This window comes from Paramisgurnus dabryanus, chromosome 24, assembly GCF_030506205.2.
Source record: "Paramisgurnus dabryanus chromosome 24, PD_genome_1.1, whole genome shotgun sequence".
Classification (NCBI taxonomy): domain Eukaryota; kingdom Metazoa; phylum Chordata; class Actinopteri; order Cypriniformes; family Cobitidae; genus Paramisgurnus; species Paramisgurnus dabryanus.
Genome location: NC_133360.1, coordinates 15,147,583 through 15,158,160, shown reverse-complemented (window position 1 = coordinate 15,158,160; position 10,578 = coordinate 15,147,583). Strand labels below are relative to the sequence as shown.

The window sequence follows — 10,578 nt, the reverse complement described above, 5'->3', positions numbered from 1 at the left end:
TTTAAGACGAGTAGTTATACGAGCAAGTTTGGTGGTACAAAATAAAACTTAGCGGATTTAAAAGAGGAACTATATTGTATGGCGGAACAGCACTTTTGGGAGTACTTCAACTCGCCTGAAAAATCCGCTCCCCTTCTCCCTCTCATAATGGGAGAGGGAGAGTGTTACTGCGCCGAGTCGAAGTACTCCCAAAAGTGCTGTTCCGCCATACAATATAGTTCCTCTTTTAAATCCGCTTAGAAAAGCGCTACGTTTTATTTTGTACCACCAAACTTGCTCGTATAACTACTCGTCTTAAAAAGGAAAAACGTTGATGTGTTTGGTCACTTCTAACTTTATCTCTGAGTGGTACCATTGAATGAATGGGGCTAAGCTAAATGCTATCAAAGTGTGCTAGACTGTGAATGTGTTGGTCATACAGGTTTGGGTGTCATTATGATGAGTTAACAATGGCAATTTTTGATTTTTAGGTGATATATTCCTTTTAACCTCTTTTATATTTTATCCACAATGTAATCACTTCATCGTACTCAAGTTGGTGCTCCGGTTTATACAGATACCAAAATCTGCAAGTCACCGTCAAGACCTGTCCTATAAACTATGTTTTGTGTAACCAAGAGTTTAAGCTTATTGCGTATCTTAGTAACGTGAGGTTGTTTTGATGTGACTGATTGTACAGATTTCTGTCAGTAATAGTGGTCAACCGATGTTAATTTTTCAATGGCCGAGATAATATCTAGAGATTATTCATTATGGCCTGTATCATACACGCGCACACATGCAGATCAGTTTAGTTCATATAAATAAAAGGAATTTTAATTTAATTTAGGCTAAAGACGATTATCTCTAAATGGGAAATGATCGATCTGCCCCATATTTCTGTTACAAACGCAGGAGTACACCCATTTATAGTTTTTTGTTTTCGCTTTTTTCCTTTATGGTGTATTTTGTGTTTTGCTCTAGTATGTGCTCAAGGAAAAATCAACCTCACTTAAGCTTTATAGTCAAAATGCTGTTTAACAGATGATGGTTGTATGAGAATAATAATAATAATAAAATATTGTGTAATGGTCTTTCTGTAAACAAAGGATTTTTGATGAAATAGGATATTGATCAGTAAATGAGTCTATTGTTACCAGCACTGAGGGGTTTTTGTAGTGATTAATAATAATAATTATTGTGTTTTAATGGCCAATTTGTGTTTTGATATCTTTGCGACTGTTTTTCAGTGATGGTTTTGTTATGCTTTCATAATCTTGATGGTTTGAATACTCTTTACAACAGTAAGGTGCTCTCCTACACTTTAAACAAGGAAAATGCAGCTATGAAATTCATGCACCTCTAACATTGTGCTATAAAGAGGGGAACATTTAATAAACAGCAATGCAAGCGTGGCTTGTTTGACCAATACTGATGTCTCTCTCCAAATCCTTTGACCGTCACGCAAACTTCAAACTTCTTTGTTAGATTCGAAAGCTGATGTTAAACTATTTAGAAAGCAAACAATTCATAATTTTTGCAGATGTTGCATTTTCTCAGGTATGTGTTGTACAAGGTCGTGCATTACAAATGATTCATGTTAGATTTTAAATATTTAAATTCGTATAGATTCTGTCTAGTGTCTCAGGAACAGCAGCTTTTTGTTTTGCATATTTGAAGGGTATGTTAAAAAATAGCTGTCTTCCTATCTAATTGATATTATTGAGAATTGACAGGAAGGGGAGGGGTTAACCTTAAGAGTTTGCTTTATTGCACATAATTTACCTGCTTGCAGTTTCCTTTATTTATCAGTTACTAACTAAAAACTTTATGGAGCACCTTGTTTTCTGGATAGGGTTGATATAATCCTCATTTTAATCTTCATTTAAAATTGCATATCTTAACATACCCGTTCCATTGTTTTGCTTCAAGGTGCACACCAATAATATTTCTCTAAGGTCTGTTTGTAAAAACGAATTAAATGTCCAAATATAACTAAGGCCTAGTCCTGGATTAATCTAAACCCTGTCTGGAAAACTGCTCCTGAGATCTCAAATTAAGTGATTTGTACTTTTCAAGTGATTAAGAAATAATTGCATTACATTACAAATTTGTAATGCTTATATGATATCACACCTTTCTTTGTTTGGCAAAAACAAAATTGTGCAATGATAGCAAACTCTTACAGTATAGTTTGTCTCAGTTTGTTTGGTGCTTTTATCAGAATGCCTAATTCAACAAAAAAAATCTTTTTAAATTGCAGTTTTTTGTTTGACAAAATGAAAGTTTTCTAATAAAAAGCTCAATTTGATCTGTTTCTTTATTGCTTTTTTGCTATAATGAATAAAGATTTATTGTCTGGCTGGATGAAATAAGTACAAATTCTAATTATTAAAGACTTAATGTGTCTGTCTATACAAGTCACCCAGTCTGTGAAAGTAATGTTTTGTGATTTACTGTTTTCTACATCATCCTACATAATGTAAAGAACGTTCAGTGGAAAATAATAGAAAATGTATATCTTTACTATTGACTAAAATTCATGAAAGTGATTGAAATCAAGCTTTGATGCTCTTAATCTCATCATTACATTGAGACTTTAGCCTGGAGATAGTGTCACATACTGGGATGAACTACGGAGATAGGTTGTTCATTCTTAATTTTGTTTTTTTTCTTCAAGAATTAAAGCTAGCAAAAAATATTAAGTTCTGTAAAAGAAAAAAGAAACACTTTTAAAATAAGAGTACATATACATTCATGTATTTGGCAGGCACTTTTACATAAGTGACTTACAGGGCATCGCCATTTATACATGTTTTGTCATGCACTGTAAAATAAATCCAACCTAAAATCTAAAGGTGCAGTAGAATAAAAAAACACTATTTACCTAGCCATAGATGAATAATAAGATTTCTGTACATGGTAATTGCATATCATGAACCTCAAACACATTTGTTTCCTCCTCCTCATATAAACCTTGTGGATGCAAAACACCGCTGGAAAAACGGACCAATAAATCTCAACACCGACTGTGACGTTACAGTCGTGATATGCCCCAACATTAAATAGCACATTAAATTAATTACAAAGTTTTGACTGCTGAGTTAGCGCTATATGCTAATTAATGATATATGCTAACATTAAGGCTGAACTTCTACTATTTACGTTACAGTTACGTTTTGCAGGTCCACACAAAAAAACACAAACTTACCACTGGGAAACGTCCATTTACAATCTCCAAACAATTGGTTGTTTCTCAAAATCTGTATTTTCGTCTGATACCGGCTCAAACGTATAGGGTCTGTTTACTAATGTGAGCTTCTGACATGAGCCGCAGAGCAGAACTTAACGTTATTATTCATGACCCTTCCAAATAGGGCAATGATAGACCATTTCATTCAAAGGAGAAATCCTAGGGTTGTTAATGGACATGTAAAAATGTTTCTGGATCATTTTTTCAATGCATTCTTTGGCAACTTGGTTATGCAAATCAATGAAACCTAGTATGTTAAGCTAATGTTTAACTTTAAATGTTTAAGAAAATAGTTCCCTTTGTAACTTTCAATAGCAGGGGACTATTTTCGGGCACTGCATAATATCGTTGCGCCTCCTGCAGCCATGTTACGGCAGCAAAGTCCTTGATTATTACGCCAGAATGAGAATATAGTTCTTAGCCATATCTGCCTAGAAAATCACAACACTTAATTTTCTGTTGGTCATCGTACACGATGTAACTACAGAAGAGTCAAGTTTTAAATAGGAAAAATATTGAAACTCTGTTTATTTTTGAGTGCGTTGCTAATGGTCTAATCAGATTCAATGGATTTTGTTAAGCTATGCTAAAAGTGCTAGCGCCAGACCCAGAGATCAGCTGAATGGATTCCAAAACTGTAAAAATCATTTGTTTAACTCTAGGGCAGCTGGAAAATGAGGCTGTTTTCAAAAAAGTGGAGTGTCCCTTTAATTTGTTAAGTTGACATAAAAATGTATGTTGATATACAGCTTTATTTAGTGCCTCTTATCTTAGATATTCAAGAAATGCATTTTTTTTTTTTCATTTAATATTCCAGATATGGTAATCTAGCATTCGTGGCAGTTCTCAGCCATTCTTTTAGGCCATAGATCCTTGCCTTATCTCTCAGGACCGATGAAACACCTAGCACACCAGTGCTAGAGAGAGACCTTGAAAGTCTTAAAAACAGCAGCTGTGTGTCTAAAAAGAGGAATTTCACCAACACCAATGGTGTACCTCAGAAAAACAGTCAAGCGTTTTCTCAATTTTATTATTATTAGGATTTTATTATAAATATTAACAATATTGTATTAGTAAGTCTATTTATATTGAAAGCATACACACATAAAGGTTCTTCACAATGCACTAAAAAATATTTTGGGCTGTAAAAGTCCAATAAGATTCACATGAGGCATTCATACACTGTAAAAAAATCCTTGTTGCACTTAGATATTTAAATTGAATTAACTTGAATTTACAATTAATTTCAACTTTTTGACTTGTGAGGAGTTGCTATAAATGATAAAAATAAAGTTATAATACCTTGAGCTAATTCAACTTAATTTTTATAACTCCTCACTAGTCAAGAAAGTTGAAATAAAAACTTAAAACATTTAAGTGCAACAGTGTACAGTGTTTATTTGGAGTTGGCATAAAAGTGGGCACAGCAATGCAAAATCTTGCAGGGATTTTATCTAGACACAACAGTGAAACCGGAGCAAAAATGGCCAAAATATGTAGCCCAGCTGTCACTACCATTTCAAAAACTACAGCTTTGTACCTAAAGTGTTCATATTAGTACCTCAGAGGTACACATGTATACATATCTGTGCTTGATACATATAAGGACCTTGCCATGGTGGGGTACATATTTTCGAACAATGTAGACGAACAACAAAAATCTCACTCAACAGACCCAAGGACACAAATTCTGAAAAGTATAACTGCGCCCCGTGGGAATAAAACAAAGAGGGATATGATCTAAAAAAGGAATGGCACTTTGTTGCAATTTACTGTTATTGGAAACACACTGCAGACTGTTTGTCTGGGGTCAACACAGTGTTTCGTTGTCTGTGTGAGCTACTCCTCACCTTATCAAGCCTCAAAGGCATTCACTATCCCTCGACATTCACACATGCACCCGCATGCCCCGAATACCCGCTGTTACGCCAAGGACAAGCTTTCTTGAAAAGTTGGGTCCCATCTGGTCAGCAGGAGGTGTGTATATAAAACTCATCGCCGTTGCTGTTCCGCCCCAAAACAAGTGCTGGACTTCTCGGTGATTGTGGAAAGATGCTCATGCAAGCAAGAGTTTGGTTAATGCTGTTGCTGTGTTCGACTGGGTCGTACGGTGCCACAGTGGGACACACGGAGCGGGGCGACATTCAGGCCACATCAGGTCAGTCAAATGGTTTGAAAGACAGGTTTATGCATTTGTATTGCAGCTTAATAAAACTTTGAGAGGTACTCAACCCAACCGTAAGTTGAAACAACCAAGTATTTCTTTAAAAAGTGTAGCTTGAGTTTTTATATATGTAGGTCATCAAAGTACCAAATGGAGAACCCTTTGGTGAATTTTATCTTCAAATTTTGATTTCTCCTAAAGCAAGTAATTTTGCATGGTTCATATACCCTTAAATATTTATTCGATTGATGAACAGGAGGCAAAGGAGATGAGGCTGAAGTCGGAGATGTGTCCGGAAGGGTCATTGTAAAGCCAATTGGACCACCTGCCCATTCAACACATACTACTGAAGAGATAGCATGTAATGATGACCAGCCAGCTTACCATCATGCCGTGGATGATTTCGTGTCAGCCCTGAATGATGTCCGTGAAGCGGGAAGTCCGGATTTCAAGCGTTTGGGACTGTGTTCTCAACATGACGCAGTACCAAATTTCCAATATCTAACCGAGAGTGAACACAGACAACAAAAAGGCCTTAAGGGTGCACAGGCTACAGAAGGTAACTATACTTTTAAGTTTAGTATTTAGATATTAATTCATGTGAATGAAATATCATTAGTTGATGTAAATATTTGTCTACTGTGGACATTTTAGTAGATATCTGGGAGGGTGACAAGGAAGGTGAGATCATTTTGACCCTCAAATTCCCAAGGTATACCCGACCCACCAGCCCTGCTTCCATGATGCTCCTGTTTAATGTGGAATCCAAGGCAGATGGGTTGACTATTAAATTCGACGGTCATTTTCTTCACCCAGTTACACAGGTTACTATCATGATGATTTCTAGCACTTAATACTATACTTTTATAATATATGTTGGTATTTCTATAAAGTGAATTATATGCAGATACAGAGGTCACTTTGTGATGTCATCTATACTGTTATTCTCACCATTAAAGTCTTAGTGTTGAGTTTCCTCCAAGCATATATTACTACACAAATGCTTATGTTATATTTTCTTTGGATTTTTTTCTCTCTCTCTCTTTCAGACGGTTTGCATTTCGGAGAGCACACGTTTTTTCGTCCTTACCGGAGGACAGAGGGAGTCTCATATGCATGCTCACTTGAAACTGAGACTGAAAGTTGAACCATTGAAAGCTGATGGTAAGATATTTCTCATTATATAGATGCTTTCAAAGCTGGTTTGTCCCCATTAAAGCCCATTTTAACTGTTTTATCTTCATTGTAGGGAAGAAACCAAGTTTGTCTGAGGTACAGAAAGTCTTGATGAGGACGGTGGATGAAAGCAACACCACAATGAGGCCAATGATGCTTTTCATTGCTGAAGGAACAGCTCATTTAAAATACCATGGGTATGTGATGCACCTGCGTGAGGTTTAAAATGGTGACTTGAATCTTGTGATGTGATATAGATAGACTGAAAAGCGATGCAATTTTTCTGTATGCATGGAATATCCAGAATGATTCATTCGATTTACTAACATTTTTTAAGTTAAGTGGTTGCAATCAATTTATTTAAGCTACATTTTTTAAAAATATAGCTTAAATAAATGGAAAGGAACAACTTACCTTAAAAATTTAAGTACATTGAATGAATCATTTTTTTATTGTACATTTGGCAAAATGTTAAACGGCACGATACGCACAACTCTGTATCCCATAATGCAATTTTTTTATTAAATTACAATTGTATTAAAAATAAATGTTTGACTCCCATTTAGCTACGTTTCTACCCTGCTGAAAAAACTATAGAAACCATCACAGAAATTTGAATCGTTTTCATTAAAATACAATTAGCTTTTACCATTTAAACCACTACAAAATTCCTTATTCCAGTCAAATTTAATGCCCCCACCAATAGAACCCATCACATAGCAGTAGAGACCCACAGAGACCATTATAGTTCCCATTACAACCAATTAAATTCCCATTAAATCCAATAGAATTTCTGTGATGGTTTCTATTGTTTAAACAATGTTTTATTTATCCCCAGAATTCCTGTGGATCAACAACCTTCCAGCTCTCTTCCCCCATCCAAAACATTTATTTTCCTGTGCGAGCTGCAGAAGTTCTTGATGGACGTCCTTCCCCAAAAGGAGCCACCGGAATCTCAGGAAGAGGAGAGCGGAGTCTCCTTAGAAACACTTCACTCCCTGCCACCTTTGACGCTTGGAGGGTCGTCCCCGCAGTCTCTTCTTTCAGGCCTGATGAATTCCTCCACTCCAACCGTATTTCTCTTCCCAAAGCACAAGCAAATACTGCAGACACACCACGTGGAGCTGAACCTGGAGCCTTCTTTGCTTTCTGTGCTCAGACTGAGATTGGACGAAGCCATGGCTCAGGTGAAAAAGGAGGAGGCGGGACAGAAGATGATTGACAGGCTGCAGAGATTAAGTGAAATGAGTGCTCTTCCTTCAGAGGGAAAGGATGGTGAAGCAGGTGAGTAATGCATTTATTTCGATATGATCTACTGTAGTTAAATAACCCTAGTCACAATGTGCTTTTTCATTGACTTTTTTGGGACAAAATGCTCTTTAAGTTTGATTAATGAACCTGAAGCCCGGAGTATAGTCTGTTTTTTTACGTGTATGTGAACTTACGAGCGCGGTTGAACGCACAGCCTTGCAAAGTATAGTTTATTTGACTCGTACGTGTAGACGCCGACATTCGACGCATGCGCATTCGTACTACATTCTCCTGTACTCCTGGCCTAGGCATACAATGTACGCGGAGTTTCTTTTTTATTCAACAATTTCTAAAGACTTACAAAATTGTATCATGTACTTATTTGTAACAATATCAAACATGAATCAAAAACTAAAAGGAAAGGAAAAAATAATAATTACTTAAAAAAAAGAATAAAATAAAAGCCAGAGGGGAATTATAAGAGGTTAGCTTACATTGAAAGCAAACGTTAACTTTTTTATGCCAATCAAAAACAAAAGGTAAGAATTATAATCGCTTAACATTTTTTTTTTCATAAAATAAAAATCCGGCTGCACTCTTCTGATGACGAAAATTGCGTCGCGCGCACTGTACGCCGACACTCGCGTGCGTAAATAGTGGACCATACTTCAACCCTTCCGAGTTCCTTCTATATGAACTATAATAAAGTTTAATACCGGTTTTATTCTATTCTATTTTTTACTAATTACTTTTATTTTTTAGTAACTACAGAGCATAAAGAAGCCCAGTACAGGTCCGTCCTGCTGCTGAAGGCGCTGCAGACAGTACTCGGCATCTGGGAAGTGGAACGGGCCCAGAGGGCAACCAGAGCGAATGAGGACGGCTCGACGGCCCCCAAACATTGTCGAATACAGTCCTTGATCGTGTCCTTGAGGAAATACTTCATTCAACCTACCACGGCCAAGATCAATAACTGCGAAGGGACCTGCACTTTCCCTATAAGCACGAGCAGCAACAGCCACGTCATCCTCCTGATCAGCCACATTCAGAACGGCAATACCGTGGATCGCTCTCCTTGTTGCGTGCCGGTGGAATATAATGACCTCTGGGTGATTCAGCTGGAGAGCCAAGGCACCAATTTGTCCTGCAAGACCAATATGGTGGCGACCAGGTGCGAGTGTCGCTGACAGCCCTTATGTGTATTCATATAGTGCAACATACGGATGAAAGTTCACAAATCTGCATAATCTGCGTTTATTTTTGCCTGTAAATGCATAACTGAATCCAAAACCGATGCAAATATAACACTGATATTTGTGCAGAAATGCAACATAAGCTATCTGCATTTGAAATGTAAAGAGGTCATTTTAAAGAAAATTAACATAGACAGTAGCCTACTTTTTTTAGATCACGAAATAATCAGCTAGATTTGCTTTTAACGTGTATTTGCATCTGCATTAAGCTTCTGAAAATCTGTGTTTGAATAAAGTATATATAAAACATATTTTCTCTTTGTCAATTATATTATTGGGTCAATTTGATTTCAATATTTTTGGTATCCCCATTGAAAAACATGTCAGGTGGTACAACCAATCATGCAATCCCAGTGTCATACTGATTATTAAAAGTGGCATTTAATATTACAATCCTGAAAATAGTTTAAAAGTGTGAAACACTTTACTATAAATTTAAGAACAATATATATATATATATTTTTAAATTATAATAATTATACATTGGGTTTAAATAACTTATGCTGGGATGTTTCAACACATGGTTGTGTCAAAATTTTCTAGGTTAATATGAAACAGCGGTTGTGTTTGTCCATAAAATTATTATCTTATTAAAACTATTTAGCTTAATGTTTTTTTTATTTCTTAGATGATCCATAACAGTAACTTGCACCTTTTGACTTTCTTGTTGCACTACCTGACCTCTGCAATGAATTTACATTTGACAGACTTCTAACTGGATGCTGGTATAAGCCCTTGTAATATCAAATTCATAAATATAATTTTTAAATACAATTAAAATGTGTTTGATAAAATAGCATTATTCTAGTTTTCATTGGTTGTATCACCCTAGACAGAAAGTGTACCAGCCTACCCATTACATTAAAAGAGACATTTCAACAAGACTTTTTAACGAAAATGTAACTCTTTGGTGTCCCCAAAGTACGTATGTTAAGTTTTAGCTTAAAAAAACATATAAATATACAATTATAAATACATGTTAAAGGCTGGGTTTTTGAAAAACACTTTGGAAAAGGAAGTTGGGCCAAGTACCAAAGGGGCATGTCTACTAACCCACATCGTTGCCTGGGTTGCGTATGTGTGGGGCGGGTTTGAATTCTATTGGGGTGGGATGTGTGTTTGTTTAGGTGTTTTAAATGTCAACATTGGCTTTCAGAGATCATGCACCCCTCCTTTAAAATCGCCACTTTGTAGGTGTGAGTAAAATGAGCTGAGTTGTACTGCCTTGACGTTTGAGAACATCCAAATTGTTAGACAAAATCACCAGTGTTAAATGTACACCACTGGGGTTTATATGAGTACCACCAGACCTGTATATATACACCAGCAGTGTACATTTAACACTGATGATTTTGATATTTGTGAAATGTTTTTATAGGAAAAGTTGTGAACATAAAACACTTCCAAAGTATCTTATTTGAATTTTAATAATTTAAACAGTATTTTTTACAGTTGTCTTAAAATGCTCATTTGTACGGACAGTTGCCCGCCTGCCTTTTTAC

General features: G+C 36.1%; 1 protein-coding gene across 1 annotated transcript; it reads left to right on the top strand.

Moving 5' to 3' along the window:
- The first annotated feature begins 5,109 nt into the window (after window positions 1-5,109).
- Window positions 5,110-10,346, top strand: amh (anti-Mullerian hormone). Its single transcript, XM_065246568.2, has 7 exons — window positions 5,110-5,402; window positions 5,656-5,955; window positions 6,051-6,220; window positions 6,446-6,560; window positions 6,646-6,769; window positions 7,411-7,856; window positions 8,586-10,346. The coding sequence occupies exons 1-7, from the start codon at window positions 5,285-5,287 to the stop codon at window positions 9,008-9,010; spliced, it is 1,698 nt and encodes a 565-aa protein (XP_065102640.1). The 5' UTR covers window positions 5,110-5,284; the 3' UTR covers window positions 9,011-10,346.
- The last annotated feature ends 232 nt before the right edge of the window (window positions 10,347-10,578 follow it).

Coding starts and splice junctions, on each gene's coding strand:
- amh (XM_065246568.2), top strand. CDS start 5,285: ATGCTCATGCAAGCAAGAGTTTGGTTAATGCTGTTGCTGTGTTCGACT. Junction 5,956..6,050: donor GGGTGCACAGGCTACAGAAG/GTAACTATACTT, acceptor TGGACATTTTAG/TAGATATCTGGGAGGGTGAC. Junction 7,857..8,585: donor GGGAAAGGATGGTGAAGCAG/GTGAGTAATGCA, acceptor TTTATTTTTTAG/TAACTACAGAGCATAAAGAA.